The sequence below is a fragment of the Mesocricetus auratus genome, unplaced genomic scaffold (genome assembly GCF_017639785.1).
Source record: "Mesocricetus auratus isolate SY011 unplaced genomic scaffold, BCM_Maur_2.0 Super-Scaffold_100022, whole genome shotgun sequence".
Classification (NCBI taxonomy): Eukaryota; Metazoa; Chordata; class Mammalia; order Rodentia; family Cricetidae; genus Mesocricetus; species Mesocricetus auratus.
In genome coordinates this window covers 33,177,673-33,194,454 of record NW_024429203.1, presented here as the reverse complement: position 1 = coordinate 33,194,454, position 16,782 = coordinate 33,177,673, and the positions used below count along the sequence as shown (strand labels likewise).

The 16,782-nt window shown below is 43.5% G+C and overlaps 1 protein-coding gene across 2 annotated transcripts; it reads left to right on the top strand.

Annotated features, from left to right (window-relative positions):
• The first annotated feature begins 209 nt into the window (after nt 1-209).
• Wdr61 (WD repeat domain 61) lies at nt 210-16,471 on the top strand. Of its 2 annotated transcripts, none has more exons than XM_005069557.4 (11): nt 210-275; nt 2,636-2,686; nt 3,381-3,408; nt 5,661-5,766; nt 6,091-6,263; nt 9,584-9,732; nt 9,917-10,010; nt 11,269-11,362; nt 13,315-13,407; nt 14,441-14,519; nt 16,196-16,471. In XM_005069557.4, the coding sequence occupies exons 2-11, from the start codon at nt 2,675-2,677 to the stop codon at nt 16,283-16,285; spliced, it is 918 nt and encodes a 305-aa protein (XP_005069614.1). In that variant the 5' UTR covers nt 210-275; nt 2,636-2,674; the 3' UTR covers nt 16,286-16,471. The 2 variants fall into 2 exon arrangements, with proteins under 2 accessions (XP_005069614.1, XP_040585697.1); XM_040729763.1 differs by lacking the exon at nt 210-275 and adding an exon at nt 355-379.
• The last annotated feature ends 311 nt before the right edge of the window (nt 16,472-16,782 follow it).

Below are 16,782 nucleotides of genomic sequence, written 5' to 3'. Positions count from 1 at the left end.
AAGAACAGGACTGTAGAAATTCAGCATGCCAAGTACTCATTTGCATCTCATTGCTTAGTGTTGTCGCTCACAAGCCACTAATTTAACACTGGACTCACTCGTAGGTCCTAAATTGAGTTTAAAGAACCAACATCTACATGGCGCGAAGCCAGCAGGCGGCGCCGTGCCTTCAGGGCCCCGGTAAGAGCAGAGGCCCCGCCCCTTCATAGCTCATCCGTGAGCGCCACGGTCGCGTCCCGCTGACGTCAGAGCGCTGTGCCGCGGGCTGTGCAGCGGTGAGTTGGTGTGCTGGGCAGTTGGCTATGGGGGTCGTTGGAACTGCTCCCTGCCGGGGCAGGGAGGCTGGTGAGCAAGGGAGGCTTGGAGGCCTCCACAGCAGGTTTGTTCACGGAGGCTCCAGGGGTGACTTCCGTGACTGCTTACACTGGCTAACCCGGAGGCACGAGTCCCGAGGGCAGACAGAAGGCCCGTAGGTGGACTTCTTTTAATCCAGATCATGTGCTGTGCATCCCCCGACCCCTTTGAGGGGGAGGTAGTTTTCCTCCAGATAGAGGACTGTCTTAGCACAAGTTCTTTAGTATTTAGCCACGCCATTAGGTAGCGAGCTTCACGTCGAGGCACACTAGGAAGTAGAGACTGAGTTCCTTTCGAGTGCCGTACGGTATTGTGCCCGAGAAACTTCTATAGAGATATAGGTTAATCCCTGTGAACACTGAGGAATGAGCATTGAATTCTAACTGGGAATTTTTCCTAAAGAGAGAAGGTGGTGTAAGAGGAGGCTTCTAGATGTCTCTTAGTTCTGAAATTACCTGTCAGGAGATGTGGCGTAGCATGGACTATAACTTGTATTGACCTTCTTAGGGATGCTTCCCTCAACCTCTGTAAGCCTCTCTTATCTTCCCGGGAGAATAGAACTGGTTAGAATGCCTACTAAGCAGTTAATGAAGGTTCAGTATAGTATTTAAAATATTTAAAATCGGTAGTATTTAAAGTAGGGCAGAGTGCAGTACATTCTCAGCGGCTCAGCCTGATAGAATTGCACACCCTATTTTGAGGATAACTTTTTAAAAGTTGGCTCCTTATAAGTCTTCCTACTTTTAAAGGTGTTGTTTTTCTCTGTTTTCAAATGTGAGATCCAGATTGGCAGAGAGGAGGCTGCCTCACTAAGGGCTGATGCTCAGTCAGAGTTTTCATGGCACTTGTTCAGCCAAAGTGGCCTTTCTTTCTAGTCTGGGCGAAGCCCTGTTCTTGAGTCACAAATTAGCCCACCTGATAAAGACCACTTAAAGCTCTTTAGGAATCATGTATCTGATTTCCTGTTTGGCTTGCCAGTTTGAGCCTGGATGCCTGAGGTGTATGGCCTATTAAGCTGTCTGAGAATGAAACTGAGGGAGTGGTGAACTTGGATTAGAAGAAAATTAGTTCCCTTGTCTTTCTTAACCTCTCACTGAAATTTAGCATATAATCCCATTATGCGTGCACACAATGAACACACAACATTAAATATGACTTGGTTAATGCTTAAAAGATCGTGATATTTGCATGTCAGGATGCTGTGATGGGATTTTTGTTGTTGTTGTTGTTCTTTGTTTTGAAACAGGGTCTTACCACAAAGCCAGGATTAGTACCTCTAATGTACTAGGATTATGGTATATCTGGCAGGATGTTGTTTAAATTTGCCACCTTCTGACATAGCATCTCCTAGATTCTGCTAGTTCTTATTATATAATGTATTTATAAAGAGCCATGCGTGTTTTGCTGCCACAAGTTTTCTTTTGGTGATTTGAGAAAATTATTTTCCACATGTAGATTACACCTGGATTCTGTTGTGAATTTCCATACTAAACATTTATTTGTAATCTTTAGAAACATGTGCAGGGTGTTGAATCTTTTGAGCCACTTAATGCCCACTTCTGAATCTGCACTCTGCCCTGTTTCTGCTCTAAAGAAAGTGGGCTTTGGTGCCATGCCTTCTCATTTCTCTGTGTGTGTTTGTTGAGTAGAGATCCTGTAACCCTCTGGCATATTGTGGGAATTGGATCCCATGCTCGTATCCAGTTCAGGAAAGCTCTGATGAGTCTTAGAGAAAATACTTTAGTCTTCGTTTAGTCTGAGTTCAACATTAGTGAATTACTAATGTATAGTCACCAAACAGAATCACACATAAAACATGGCTACATATTGAACAGTTGACAGAAATGTGCCCCAGAGGCTTTCAGTGACCTGCTTCTGGTCTCCAGAGGAATGGTTTGTTACCATTTGTGGTGACTATAGAACATAACTGCTCCGGAGAGTGACAACATACTAGGTTTCCTTTCTAATGTTGTGTATTTTATGTATTCCAGTGTTTGATCTCTAAGTTGAACAAAATTTAAAATGAATAGGGCCAATAATTCTGTTTCTGAGAAGTAGAAAGGAACGTATCGGTCACCCGCTACAGTCAGATTTGGGGAAAAAGAATCCGTTCATGGAGGCAACGTGTATTTCTTGACTCCCTGGGAGAAAGACTCAGGGACTGGTCCATAAAAAGGTGTCACAACTTCATAACAAAGGGTTGCTTTGGTGTAGCGGATCCTCTGTAGCCTTCTTGTGCTGATACCATCATCTTACTGAAACCCTGGTTTTGTTTTCACAGGGCTGTCTGGCCTTTAGATCTTCATTCTTGGTTAAGGAAATGACCAACCAGGTAAGGTCTGCACTGAGAGGAAAAACTTTAGTTACTGGCAAGTTCAAGGCCAATACATTGCCTGGTGTATGGTTGGAGAAATTAGTGTTTAATTCTTGTCCTGTTCCCAAAACCTAGATGACTTTTAGTACCTGCTCATTACAGGGTTATATGGCACCACACTAAGATTAGTTTATGTACCTTTACCACCATTTAGAGGGTAACAGAGGAAGTTTAACAGAATTTATACACAAAAGTAAAAGTTGAAAAATAGGAGCTAGAACAGTCCATAAGCACCTTTAGGACCAAGGACAAAGCTAATCTAAGTGTATGAGCCATGTAGTCAAAAGTAGGTTGCAAACAGGACTCAGCTCCGTACTGACCAGAGTTGAAGGAAGTGTAACTTACTGGTCTTACACGGGGTTTGTGGGTGGGGCTGGTTTGTTGTGGTCAGGTGGGATGCTGCACACCTGTAGTGGCAACAACACTAAGGAGGGTGAATCTGGAAAATTGATCCAACCCTGCTACCTAGAAAGCCCCCACTTCAAGAAACAAGATGAACTGATTTTTCTCTGGTGTAGCTATACAAGCCTTTCATGAGTAGGAACCAAGGATTGTGTAGGATGGGCAAGGAAGTAACATAGTGAGCGTCTCACGTGGTGAGCTGGAGGGAGATAGCTGAAATCTGACTGTCTGCTGTTCTGTTCTTTTGTAGTACAGTATTCTCTTCAAGCAAGAGCAAGGTAAGGAGTCCACCTCTTCAAGCAAACTCTTTTTGCGAAATGTGTCCCTTTTGATTTCTTTAAGATTTTATCACACCAGCCAGACACATAGATCTTTGCAGTATTGGCTATGGTAGCCAAAAACAAATACACCCAATCAAAAAATAAATAGCTATTTGGGTCTGGTGGAACAGGCTAGTAATCCTAGATGCTAAGGAAGTTAGATAGGAGGGATTGTGAGTTCAAGACCAATCTAGACAATGTAAGCAGCCCTTGTCTTAATCTAAAAAGTGAAAAGAGGACTGGAGATGTGGCTTAGTGGTACAGCACTTGCCTCACATGTACAAGGCCAATCCCAGTACTACAATGTAAATAAGAAAATATGTGAAAAATAACTCCAAGTGTAGGAACTCTTTTAGAAGACTCTTGTCTCTCTGTGAAAGCAGAGGGTGAAACGGTGGCACCTGAGTGCATGCTGAGGCAGATCTGAGGCCAGCTGAAGGACGAGCTCCCTAGTGAGAGACCTGCACTGGAGCAGCATTTGTGTGTGGACTGGGTAATCCTGTTCAATCAAATGGGTTAGAAACAGCCTTGGGAGTTTGTAAATACCTAATAGAAAAGCTCTTCCACTCCAAATAAGTGACATTTAGGTAGTGTCGTCCGTCCGTCCGTCCGTCCCCCACCCCCACCCCTAGTTAAACCAGTCAGCTGTTCAGGTGTGCCAGGCTCTACATGAAACTAACACCATCCAGGTGGCAATCTTAGCAGGCTTGGGTCTAGTGAGGATTATAAGGAAGCTGTGACAGCATGTGTAACTTAACAGCTGTTTTAAGTTAATCCATTTAGCTTTCGTGTTTTGGAAAGGTAGCCTCCAAAAATGGTAACCAGGCATAAATAAAGCTGTGTATACTTACCCTGTTTAATAGACGCATCCAGCTTTGCAGATTCCACAGTATAGCTCACAAAATGTGTAGCTCCCAGATTTAGACTAAATGTATACTTCAGTTAATTTTCTGAGTTTGAATCCTAGCCCTGCCCCTTCTTAGCTTCATATCCTTGGGTGAACTACAAGGCATCTCCAAGCCTCCAATTCCCTACTTGTGAAATAAAAATGATCTTTTGGGAGCATGAGGGAAGTTCAACACTGGGGATCAAGTCCAGGGCCTTGCCCATTCTAGCTGTGTCCACAGCTCTTGTTTTTTTTTTTTTTTTTAAAGATTTTGTTACATACACAGTGTTCTACCTACATGTTTGCCTGCACACCAGAAGAGAGCACCAGATCTTACTTTAGATGGTTGTGAGCCACCATGTGGTTGCTGGGAATTGAACTCAGGACCTCTAGAAGAGCAGTCGGTGCTCTTAACCTCTGAGCCATCTCTCCAGCCCGCAGCTCTTGGTTTTTTGAAAAAGATTCCACTTGTAACTCGGGCTTGCCTTGAACTCACTGCCTAGTCTCATGATTCTCCTGCCTGTGTCTCCTAAATGCTGCAGTTGTATGCATAAGTCACCACAGGTATGATCTTGGCAGGACTTCATAAAGGCAGCTGTGATTAAGACAACACTTAGGGAAGGATTAATGTAATAAGTGATTCATTAAGCATAATAAAGGCATTTATGGTAAAAGATACCTCATGCCTTTTTTTGGGGGGGGGTTTCAAGACAGAGTTTCTCTGTATTGTTTTGGAGACTGTCCTGGAACTCCTCTGCAGACCAGGCTGGCCTCGAACTCAGAGATCCACCTGCCTGTGCCTCCCAAGTGCTGGGATTAAAGAAGTGTGCCTCCAACACCCGGCTCACCTCATGCCTTTTAGGCCACTACTGTTTATAGAACTGTCTCCTGGTTTCCAAAGGCCTCTGAGGTACAGTTCCAGTCAAATTAAGGACCTTGGGAATGGGAGACTTTCTGCTCACGTTAGTCATTTTGAACAAGTGATTGCTGTTCTAGTCTGATTGTCTGATGAATAAGCAGACTAATGGATCAGCCATTGTATTTGGAGTCTGAAGACCTGCCTTGTTCTCTTCCTGCTTCCCTTCTTGTAAACTTGTGTTTTAGGGTAAGTGACTAAAACTAAACAAGAACCACTAGTTTTTATGTAGTTTCACTGACAAGTCCAGTAAACACGTTGTGGGGTGTACCCAGTGGAACCATGAAGAAATAGGTAAAAGTGGACATTATTTGAAAGTTGTCAGCGTATTTTTCAGCTTTGTTTTTATCACATTGAATTTAGGAGTTGTGTGCATAGAAACTTTAAATGAAGTACTTTCCTTTCTAGCCCATGATGATGCCATTTGGTCAGTTGCCTGGGGGACAAACAAAAAGGAAAACACTGAAACTGTGGTCACAGGGTCCCTGGATGACCTAGTGAAGGTTTGGAAATGGTGAGTACTTCTCCCTTTCAAATCCTTGGAAATTTGGAACAAGGGCTTTGCTTCTATAAGGAAAGTATTGATTTTCTGGGCAAGAAACAATAGCAACATAATAGCTTTAGAAGAACAGCTTATTTTTTTCTTGTTTGGGTCCCTGTTATTTGGAATTAAAGCTGTGTGTGGTGGGGAGCCCCAGAGTTAAACCTGGCTACACTCTATGTTTAGTTCTCAGGTTCTCATCTCATTGACCTTTTGTTGGTAATGTCTAAGAACATAGACGTTCTGATGCCAGTATAGTATATTGTGTGTAAAGAAGCATTTCTGTCTCCCCTGTAGGCGTGATGAGAGGCTGGAGCTACAGTGGAGCCTGGAGGGACATCAGCTTGGAGTGGTGTCAGTGGATATCAGCCACACCCTTCCCATTGCTGCATCCAGCTCTCTGGATGCTCATATTCGTCTTTGGGACTTGGAAAATGGCAAGCAGATCAAGTCTATAGATGCAGGACCAGGTAAGAATTTTATACATTGAGGGGAGGTGATAGAGGTCCACAGTCCCTTTTCAGACCTGTTAGGGAGAGAGTGTTTCTAGTTCAGAACTGTAGTCACTCTAATCCAACCCTAATGCCATTGTAATCACACAGGGTAGTTCAGGCCCAGTTTTGCTGCCAAATGGATTGGGAAACCCAAACCAGTTGTTTGGATTTCAGAATTGACCATTTGGGATTGTGGAGCTGTGCTGGCTATGCCAGTGCTTCTCTGCCTGACACCTGAAGAGACACATTCACTGCCTTGTGGAATCCTCAGGTCCAAATAGTGGTTATCTCTGTAATTATGGTCAAAGTGCTTGGGCTCTAGTGTGTGGTAAGTAGAGAGGAAGAAACAAGTTCATGGATCTTTTTTTAAAGTACTGTGGACCAGTGCTCTTACTCCTCAACCTCGTTGAGCATTATCTGAGATGGTAAGGGACAATTTTAGTGAACTAAATGGTGTAGAACAAACACTATGACATTTCAAGATTCTTTTTAGCCTCCTGTTCACTTAAAATGCCTATGTGGTTCTCATAACAAAGCCTGTTCTGTTCAGTGGGCAGTGATCTCCAGAGATGCAGATAGCTTGGCATCTCTCCACACACTCCTTTGTGGGAGGATTATGAAAGAGCTGATCAGGCTCTTGGGGGAGCTGATTCCCCAATAGACTTGCCTTGCTCCATTTATGCTCCTAGCTGCTGTGGACCCTTGTATTACATACAGTGAAGGTTCCAGGACTTGTAAGGATGCCCCCATAGTCTAGCAACTGAGTGCCTCTCTCCTCAGAAGTCAAGTCTCCTTGACTCTTCCTGCTGCAGTTTTTGTCCAGTCCCTTTTGGATCCACTGAATCATATTTTAAGCGTGTGAGGCTAGAGGGCTGGAGAGATGACTCAGAGGTTAAGAGCACTGACTGTTCTTCCAGAGGTCATGAGTTCAATTCCCCGCAACCATGGTGGCTCACAACCATCTGTAATGAGATCTGATGCCCTCTTCTGGCCTGCAGGCATACATGTATACAGAGCACTGTATACATAATAAATAAATAAATCTTTAAAATAAAAAGTGTGAGACTGAAATGTATATCTGGAAAAAAACACTTGGATCCTTTCTGGTGACTTCCCAGATGGCTGTCTACACTCTTCTCTGCTTGCATTATTCATGGAGAGCAGGGATCTCCAGCCATCCTGCAAAACCTGCTCGCATCCTGAACATAAGGAGCATTAGAAAGAGAATCAGCTCTGTGGCTGCTTTTAAAGAATATTTTTATTACATTGTTTGTTTTGTGTGTGTGAGTGCATGTGTGTGTGTGAAAGTCAGAGGGCAATTTGTGGGAGTCAGTTCTTCCATGTGGGACTTGAGCTCAGGTCATCAGATTTGGTGGCAGGTGCCTTTGTCCACTGAGCCATCTCTGTCCCTGTTGCCACTTTTTCATCTTGAGTACCTGCACTGTCTCAGGACAGTGACACTGGTTAATGTGTAATTGTTGTGGCCTTATACACATCTTATGTGAAGAAGTAAGTGCTGCATTGGTTTCAAGTAAAAGGTTTTATTTATGTCTGTCCAGCTTGCTTTTCATTGAGGAAGTTACTGGGTTGTTTTTGTTATGTTTTAGGGGTTACATTGTTTAGGGGCTTTGGGGCTCCAGTTTTTTTTGAGAAAAGGTCTTACCATGTAGCTCAGGCTGGCCTCAAAGTCATGGCTGCTGCTTCTACTTAGCTTCCCAAGTGCCAGTGTTACAGGCATAAGGTGACTGTTTTAGAAGATATTGAAAAGAATAAAGTAGATGGATGTGCTTTGGGGTGGAGGGAATCTGTCAAATAACGAGTGAGCCTTGCTGCTGACAGCTAACTAGCTGAGTGCTTTAGGTAAGTAAGTCTGGGTTTACTGAACCTAGGGAAAGCATACTTGCTTTGAAAATGTACCACCACAAAAGACATAGAGTGGAGAGAGAAAAATCATGATCTTGAAGAAGAAAGTGAAAATTGACAAAGTAAAGCTGGAGGAATGACCCCATGATTGGCATTCCACCAGGTTGTGGCTGTCCAGCTGGTGACACGAGCAAAGGTGACAGTGTAGAGGTCCCTGAATATCATGTCCAAAATGCCCACGGGAAAAGAAAAGCAACTCTTGGTGAGGAGGAGGAGGAACTTAGGGTTTGGAATAAACATTTACTCTGCAAGTATTAAGGTTACGTCTTAGAGTGCAGGTTTTGATGAGTGCACATGGTTCCTGTTTTGTGCCTGAAGACATCTGGTAGGAAAGGATCTGTATTGCCAAGATAATTTGAAAGAATCATTTTGTTAAGCATTGAGAAATAAAAGTTGGGGTTTCTATTAATCATTTGCTCTATAAATAGCTAATTATAGTAGGACTTTTAAAAACATACTTCTTGTGGCCAGAGAGATGTCTAGGCACTTAAAAGCACTGACTACTCTTCCAGAGAACTCAGGTTCAATTCCCAGCATCCACATGGTGACTCACAACTGTCTGTAACTCCAGTTCTAGAGTACCCAACACCCTTACACAGACATACATGCAGGCAAAACACTAGTGCACATAAAATAAAAATAAATAAATGTTTAAAAATTACTTTTTAAAAAACAACCATACTTCTTTTTTGGACATGACATGTATGAGGGCTGGCAAAAGCGGTGTGTTAGGGTTTTCTAAAAGACAGAACTGACAGAACATACATAGTCCTCATTGTTTTTTAAAGTGTTTCTGAGTGTCATCCATCTTACAGCACAGGCTTGTTCCTTTTTGTTGACACGTAATATTCTCTTGTAAGGATGTACAACTTTCCCCGCCTCATTTTGCCAGTTGAACTGTTTACATTTCATTTGGACTGTTTGCAGCTGAGCTATGTGTGATAAAGCTGCCGTGGAGATGAGCGTGTGAGTCTCTATGTACATGCTTTCATTCCTCCTGAGTAGCTCCCAGCAGTGGACTTGTGAGTATTGTGGTGTTTGTTTTTACCTAAGAAACTGTCAAACTGGTTCTCAGAGTGGCTGTTTCATTTTACATTGTCACCAGAGTATGGAGGTTCTGATTTCTCATGTCAGTTGTGGGTATTGTTCAGGTGGTTTTTATTTAAAAAACAAAACAAAACAAAAAAACAAACAAACATTAAGAATCTCTTAAAATTTAAACTTGGTAAAGAAAAGAATTAGAGTCTTTACAGCATGGTTCCCTGACTCGAGACACTTTCTCCAAGTTTAAAGACTATCAATTGGTCAAACTATAGTGTGGAAAATTAAGATCCAATCTTCTCACTGGGCATTCCCCTTTGCTTCCTTTCCAGTGGATGCCTGGACTTTGGCCTTCTCTCCTGACTCCCAGTATCTGGCCACAGGAACTCACGTGGGGAAAGTGAACATTTTTGGTGTGGAAAGTGGGAAAAAAGAATATTCTTTGGACACTAGAGGAAAATTCATCCTTAGTATTGCATATGTAAGGAAACCTCTCTGTCGAGTTGCTTTAGCTGTGGTCCCCTGCATAGACCCTGCAGTGCTCATTAGCTGCTGTCTATTGGTGTGGTTCCTGGCAGCCACTTAGATCTGAGACTAGCGAGATGGCTTGTATTCAGAAGAGACAGGCTAACCGATTCGTCTCAAATCACCATCTCTCCCCATAGAGTCCTGATGGGAAATACCTGGCCAGCGGAGCCATAGACGGGATCATCAATATTTTTGATATTGCAACTGGAAAACTTCTGCATACGTTAGAAGGTACCCACAATTCCTCATCCTACTTTGAGCTCACTGGATGGATATCAGGCCACAAAGCAAGAATGCTTCTTTTATTAAAATACTAATCTAAATTGTTTTTAATCTCTGTTGGAAAACTGAAGTGCCACTATGTGTTAGACATAGCACTGTGGTTTTTTTTTTTTTTTTTTTTTTTTTTTTTGGTTTTACAAGACAGGGTTTCTCTGTATTGTTTTTTGGAGGCTGTCGGTCCAGCCCGGCCTTGAACTCAGAGATCCGCCTGCCTCTGCCTCCCGAGTGCTGGGATTAAAGGCGTGTGCCACCATCACCCGGCAGCACTGTGGTTTTAATCTGGGCACAATAGTTCTTTTTTAGTGACATAGATTGCTTTTTATTTATGTGTGTTTTCTCTTTTTTCCTCATGAACTTTGTGATTGGAAGGCTGTCCATCTCCACACTGGTGGCCTTCGGAAGAGGACAGAGCAGGAGACAGAGACTCTCTGCTCCTCTTGTGTCTGATTTTGAATTATAACCAAGTCCATGTATCACCTTAATTTACCCTTTACCCAACGGCAAAAGATTTGATAGAGAAATAGTGTTATTATTTGTTGGACCTTACAAATGTTATTTGTTCAACCTTACAAATCAGGTGCAGATGCAGCCCGTATTTCCATATTTGGCCATATTTATAATGGGTGGGGGGTGTTGTTTTGTTTTGCTTTGAGACAGGGTATCTGTGTGGCCATGGATGTCCTGGAATTCATTATGTAAACCAGGCCTGCCTCTGCTTCCTGAGTGCTAGGATTAAAGATTTATGCCATTGCCAACCAGCCAGTTTTGGGGTTTTTTTTTTTAAGATTTTTTTTTGTGTGTGTGTGTATGTACACAAGCACAGAAGCCAGATTTCAGATCTATTGGAGTCGGAGTTACCGATGGTTGTGAGCTTCCAGTTATGGGTGCTAGAAACTGAACTTGGGTTTTCTGCAAGAGCAGTACGTGCTCTTGACCACTGAGATGTCTCTCCAACCTCCAAGGTTTTGCTTGGATTTGAATTTTAACACTATATATTGAGGCCCAGCTGGCTAGAGAAGTGAACGAGATGGCTCCAGGAAAGAGGTTGGAGGCCTGTGGGACTGGAGGAAGGGTCTAGTCAGTGCCTTCTTCTCTGACTGAAGCTCCAGGGTCGTTCCAGCTCAGTGACTAGTGGTCATTAAAAGGGCACTATTAGCGGAAAGCTTGTGTCGCGGGCTGCCAGTTTAACAGCTTTTCTGAATTTCAGGCCATGCGATGCCCATTCGATCCTTGACCTTTTCCCCTGATTCCCAGCTCCTTGTCACGGCTTCAGATGATGGCTACATCAAGATCTATGATGTGTGAGTTACCTTTCTAAGAGTAAAGGTCTCAGCAACAATGATAGCTTTTCCCTTTACTGATAGGAGCCACTCAAGGAATTTGTGCCTGCTCTATGGCCATAAGTCAGCTTGAATGCTTTGAACTCCCAGCCATTTCTCCCCCAGCCAGCCCCTCCTGCTGGAACTTATAGTGTGTCCCCAAGGTCTGTGTGGAGGAAAAGTACATCTTTCTAACCCCAGTAGGATTGGATACTGCTGCTCTTTTTCAGGGACCAGGTGGTTTGGCTCCCTGGTATCCAATTCTTCTGTGTAGATACGTAGCATACAGCTGAGGAAATGGAGCTCTGACTGTAGCTGGCCTCGAGTGACAGTAAGAACCTAGGGCATCTCTTCCAGGCTCCTACAGTCAGATATGCAAGCTGACTTCTGGTTAGGGAACCCCAGTTGGTAAGCTGCCTTGTAGGTCCAGGTGGGGAGCCTATTGAGAGATGTTGTGGACTGATGGCATAGGAGGGAGCAGATTGCTGTGGTGTGCTCAGCTCCACCATTGAGGGCCCACACTGCTCTCCCTTCTGCTGTGTTCCTCCCTCCCACACTCTCATCCCCGCTGTTGACAGTGTATGCCTTGTGCTGTCCTGGGTTTCATTATGCGTCTCCCTGCTAAGTGTGCTTCTAGTTCATCATTCTCCAGTTCTTTTCTAATCTATCTTACACATTTCTCACTCCAATATGTCCTTTGTGGGCCTCCGTGAGCCGTTTGAAAGCTGACCTCTGCGATCAGAAGGGCATGCTGCTTTTGACATTAGTGGTGAGAGGATGCTGGGGCCACAAGAAGAGACTCTAAACGTTGCTTGAGCTTGTTAGCAATAGAGTCTGCTTAGGCGTGGCGGTTTTGGGTATCTCTGTTAGTTTTCGCTGCTCTTTCATGACTTCCCAAGCTGTTGAGGCAACATGGCATAGTGCCTCCCCTTAGCTGAAGGTGGTGATTGCCCTAGCAATAGTGAACCTCATGAGTTCTTACCCTCGTGGGGGTCCACTACATCCTTCAAGGGCTGCTGCTGCTCTTCCTAACTGAGGCTTTTTTCTAGAGGCAGATTTGCTGACCTCAGGACCAGGTTCTCCTGTCATAGGCATTTGGTTCCCTGGGATGACTCAGCATTAAGAGCACTTGCCAGTCTTCCAGAGTTTAGTTCTCATACTGGTGCTCAGTCACCTGCAACTCCAGCTCCAGGGCCTTATGTCCCCTTTGGACTTCATGGGCACCTGCACACAGATGGAACACACATATAAAATAAAAACCTTTTTCAAAATAAAACATGAAAATAGTTGTAGGAATTGGACCTAGCTTGTGTTTTTGTTTTTGTTTTTGTTTTTGCTTTTGTTTTTGGCTTTTCAAGGTTTTTTTTTTATTATTATTTTGATGGGGTTCTGTTGTTTTATTTTTGGTTTTGACAGGGTCTCACTATATAGCCCTAGCTGGCCTGGAACTTGATATGTAGAGCAGACTGGCCTCGAAATCACAGAGATCTGCCTTCTTCTGTCTCTCAAATGCTGGGATTAAAGGCATGTGCCACCACACCCAGCTCCCTCTTTGTTCTTGACCAGGTCACAAAAGTTCTGTTGAGCCTCATATGTTATGATGGGCACATCTTGCTGCTTTCCTGTCACCATGGGAAAGGTCCTACTGCAGGAGGGTCTGGCTGGCCTGCTCACCCCTGCTACTCAGTCTCCTCATCTTGGAGTTGGCTGAGCCATTTCTGCGGCTTCCAAGCTCTTGATATTTTTAACTTAATGCTGCTATAAAAATGTGTCTGGTGTTTGGTGCTACTTCACTGAAAATGGAATTTTTGACATATGGCCATTCTGATGTCACACTCAGCCATGTGAGTAGAGCTAATAGTTCATTAACCAACTCCGCAATTAGAGTCCCCCAAATTAGCATCTCCATTCTGTTTGAATCTTTCTTCTTCTAGACAACATGCCAACTTGGCTGGCACACTGAGTGGCCACGCATCCTGGGTGCTGAATGTCGCGTTCTGTCCTGATGACACTCACTTTGTCTCCAGGTACGTAGAAGTCATAAATTTCTAAAGCACTTGGCAGGGGAGAGCAGTCTTCTGATAATGTGCCTTAAAATTGAGAGAGTACATTACCTGACTTTTTAACAAGCCTGGGGCTAGAGAGATGGCTCAGCAGTTTAAGAGCGCTGGTTAGCCACTCTTCGATTTCCAGCACCCACGTGGTGGCTCACAATCATCTGAAACCTCAGTCCCATGGGACCCCAAGCCCTGTTCTGGCCTACTAACATACATTCAGACAAAATGCTTATACATATAAATAAAATTTAAAACTTTTTAAAGTAATAAAATTCAAGTTGCCTGGGCCAGGCATGGTGTCACAATCCTTAATCCCAGCCCTGAAGAGGTAGAGGCAGGTGGATCTCTGTGACTTCAAGGTCAGACTAGTCTACATAGTGATTTCAGAGCCAGCTAGATCTATGTAGAGAGACCCTGTCCAAAAAACAAAACAAAACAAAAAAACCAAAAATATCAAGTTAGCTTTAAAAGGGCATCATTGTTGTTTTAATGAAGTTGGTTGATCTCTGCTTGATCAGAGATATTCTTATAAATTATTGAAATCTTAGATTTTTCTTAAGTCTAGGTTTCCATTTAATATCTTGACATATCCTGGTGTTCCAAGAGGAACATAGAATCTGAAGATCTGCCTATCAAATGTGCTTATGGATGCCAGTGCTATCCAAGGCCCTAAAGACTGAGGAGGTTCAGAAGCGGGGATGGACAGCTGAAGGGCATTGCTCAGTGGTTCTGAGAGCTTTTGACACTTCACAAAACCTCCCTCTCATCCAGAAAGGGGTAGATAAGCTTGAAGCTCCTGACGATGGTACTTTGCAGGCAGGCCAAGCTGATGAAGAGAATGTTGGCCGCCTTGTGGGGAGATAGTCATCTGGTGATTATTGTACCCAAGCTCTTGTCTAGCAACAAGGGGCCTCTAAGGTTAGAAGTGTGTAAAGTGTGTAAGTCTGCAAAGGAGTACAGGTTAAGTCAGTGTTCTGATTCTAACCTTTTGCTTTTGAAACAGTTCATCTGACAAAAGTGTAAAGGTTTGGGATGTTGGAACAAGGACCTGTGTTCACACATTCTTTGATCACCAGGATCAGGTACAAATAAGCATGTAAATTCTTTTGTGTTTAGCTTGCTGGTCACATTCCTTTATTAGCCTTTCTGTTGGAGTTAAGAGTGGTAGAACCCTAGGACATGTTAGCCTTGTGACTCTGAGGCACAGCTGACCACTTTCCTTCTCTGAAATTATACACCTAAATTTGGGACCCTTTTCTGGGGACTTCTAGGGGAACCTCCCTCTTTGGGAGGTTCCATTGCTTAACATAATCATCATTTACATTTTTGGAATTATCTAGGCATGTGATTTTTTTTTTTTAAATGTAGAGGTTACAGTTTGTTTTCTTGTAATGATAGTGCTAAGACTGGTTTCCATCTTAGGGAGACTATCTTTGTCTTTGTAAGGTAAATGGGAAATGGGAACGTTATAGATCCTTCTTGGTCCTTACTCTCCATAAGACTCCCAGGAGGAGTCATAAAACGCTACCTCTGAGCTGAGGGCAAGTTTGGACACATGGCTGTCATCCAGCACTCTGGAGGCTGAAGCTGGAAGGTCTACAGTGGCAGCATACTACTTGCCTGGCCCCAGCCTTTACTTTCCAAAAGGAAGTGGATTCTAATTCATTCAGTGCCACATGGACCTGAGAATCCCTATTTCCCCATTTTTGACCAAGGGGAATGGATCTTTAAAGCAACCCTGTACTTTAGCCCAGACTGGCCTTGAACTTTGTGCAGTCCTCCTGCCTGAATTACAGGTATGAGCCCCCCTGCTTGGCTTAGACTACTTGTAACTCTCCTGCTTATTGCCCTTATTGCTGTTCTCAGCAACTCTAAGTAGAGGGTTTAGACTCTAGAGGAAAAGGGAACTAGGCAGCATAAAAAGTACAATGCTCAGAGAAACAAATTGGGCTTTAGAGATCTTATGTATTTTTCTTTTTGAGTACATCTTACCATAAACTAGCATAATTATTCATGCAGCTTTGCATTTATCTTAAATTATCACAGTGAAATTGAAGAGTTGAATCTTGGTAGTCTACTATTGACTTTAAGCATTTTAGTAAGTCCTAGTTGTGTTGCTTATTGTGGGGCTGTTATAATGGTGTTTCAGAGAAAAATGTTTGGAATGGAAGTGAGGTATGGCCTAAAACCAAGGCTAGCCTCCAATCTGATGGTGAGGGTGACAGTCTAACCACACAGAATTTGTAGTAATCACAAGTCTAATTCAGCCACATTCATTCAGAGAGGAAGTATGAAGCGGCTAATTCAAGCACAGACCAAAAAAAAATCAGTGGTGCTTGGTACCGTGATGTTTAGATCTCGGTACCGTGTTGTCTAGTTCCCGGGCCTTTGAGATAGGGTAATGATTGGCCATGTTGGGGTGGGGGGGTGGGCACAGGAGGTGGGTGAGTGGTATGCAGTTTTGCCTGCAGACTTCTCCTTTTGGGAGGATAGGGCTGGGCCCAGGCAGGAACTCCTTTATGGCATTAGGCAACCCCTGGCTTCTGAACCTTTGAAAGGACAGTAGATTGTTACATTTTTGAGGGGGAAGTGCTATTCCACAACAGCCTGAGGAAGTGGCCAGTTAGAGGCTAGGCTCCATTGTTGTTGGCCTCTTGCTAGTCTAGATTCAGAAGAAAGGCACAGTGTTGATTCCTTAAGCATTCCTTACCCAAAATACAGGAATTAGAATGCTTTTTGTTTTTGTTTCTATTTACAGGTTTGGGGAGTAAAATATAATGGAAATGGATCAAAAATTGTGTCTGTTGGAGATGACCAGGAAATTCATGTCTATGACTGCCCAATTTAAACACCACCATCTTCAGGGCCAGTACCACAGAGTATGCAGGGTTGATCATGACATTCCTTACCTTCTTAGGCACACTTAAAATACAGCATATATTGTAGTAAATTTTGTAGATACACTATAAAGTGTTTCCTGTTTTATTGGAAATGCTGCTCATATTTTAATGTAAATAAAGCATTCTTAATGCAAGCGCCTGCATTTGTGAACACACTGCTCTTTTCCTTGACTCCGTCCCTGGGGAACAGTGAACTGGCATTAGTGAAAGGGAGGACATGCCTGAGGGATCAGAGATCCGAATGCTCACTGTTCCCCGGGTGACTCGTGATGATGTGCCCTGAGCTCCCTCAGGCTGTCCTAAAGACACCACCCTATATCAGAATGGAGTCTGAAGAAAACAGGCTGGGGGCAAAGGAACATTCTGGCTCTACTTGCCTAGGGATCCTTCTGTGTCATATATTTAAAATGCCCCCTCTGGCACACCGTCATTTCCTCGTTCTTTG

Excerpts from the sequence above, each read along its gene's own strand:
- Wdr61 (XM_005069557.4), top strand. Across the intron at positions 11,363-13,314 it reads TACATCAAGATCTATGATGT|ACAACATGCCAACTTGGCTG; the intron begins GTGAGTTACCTT and ends TTCTTCTTCTAG. Across the intron at positions 13,408-14,440 it reads GACACTCACTTTGTCTCCAG|TTCATCTGACAAAAGTGTAA; the intron begins GTACGTAGAAGT and ends CTTTTGAAACAG.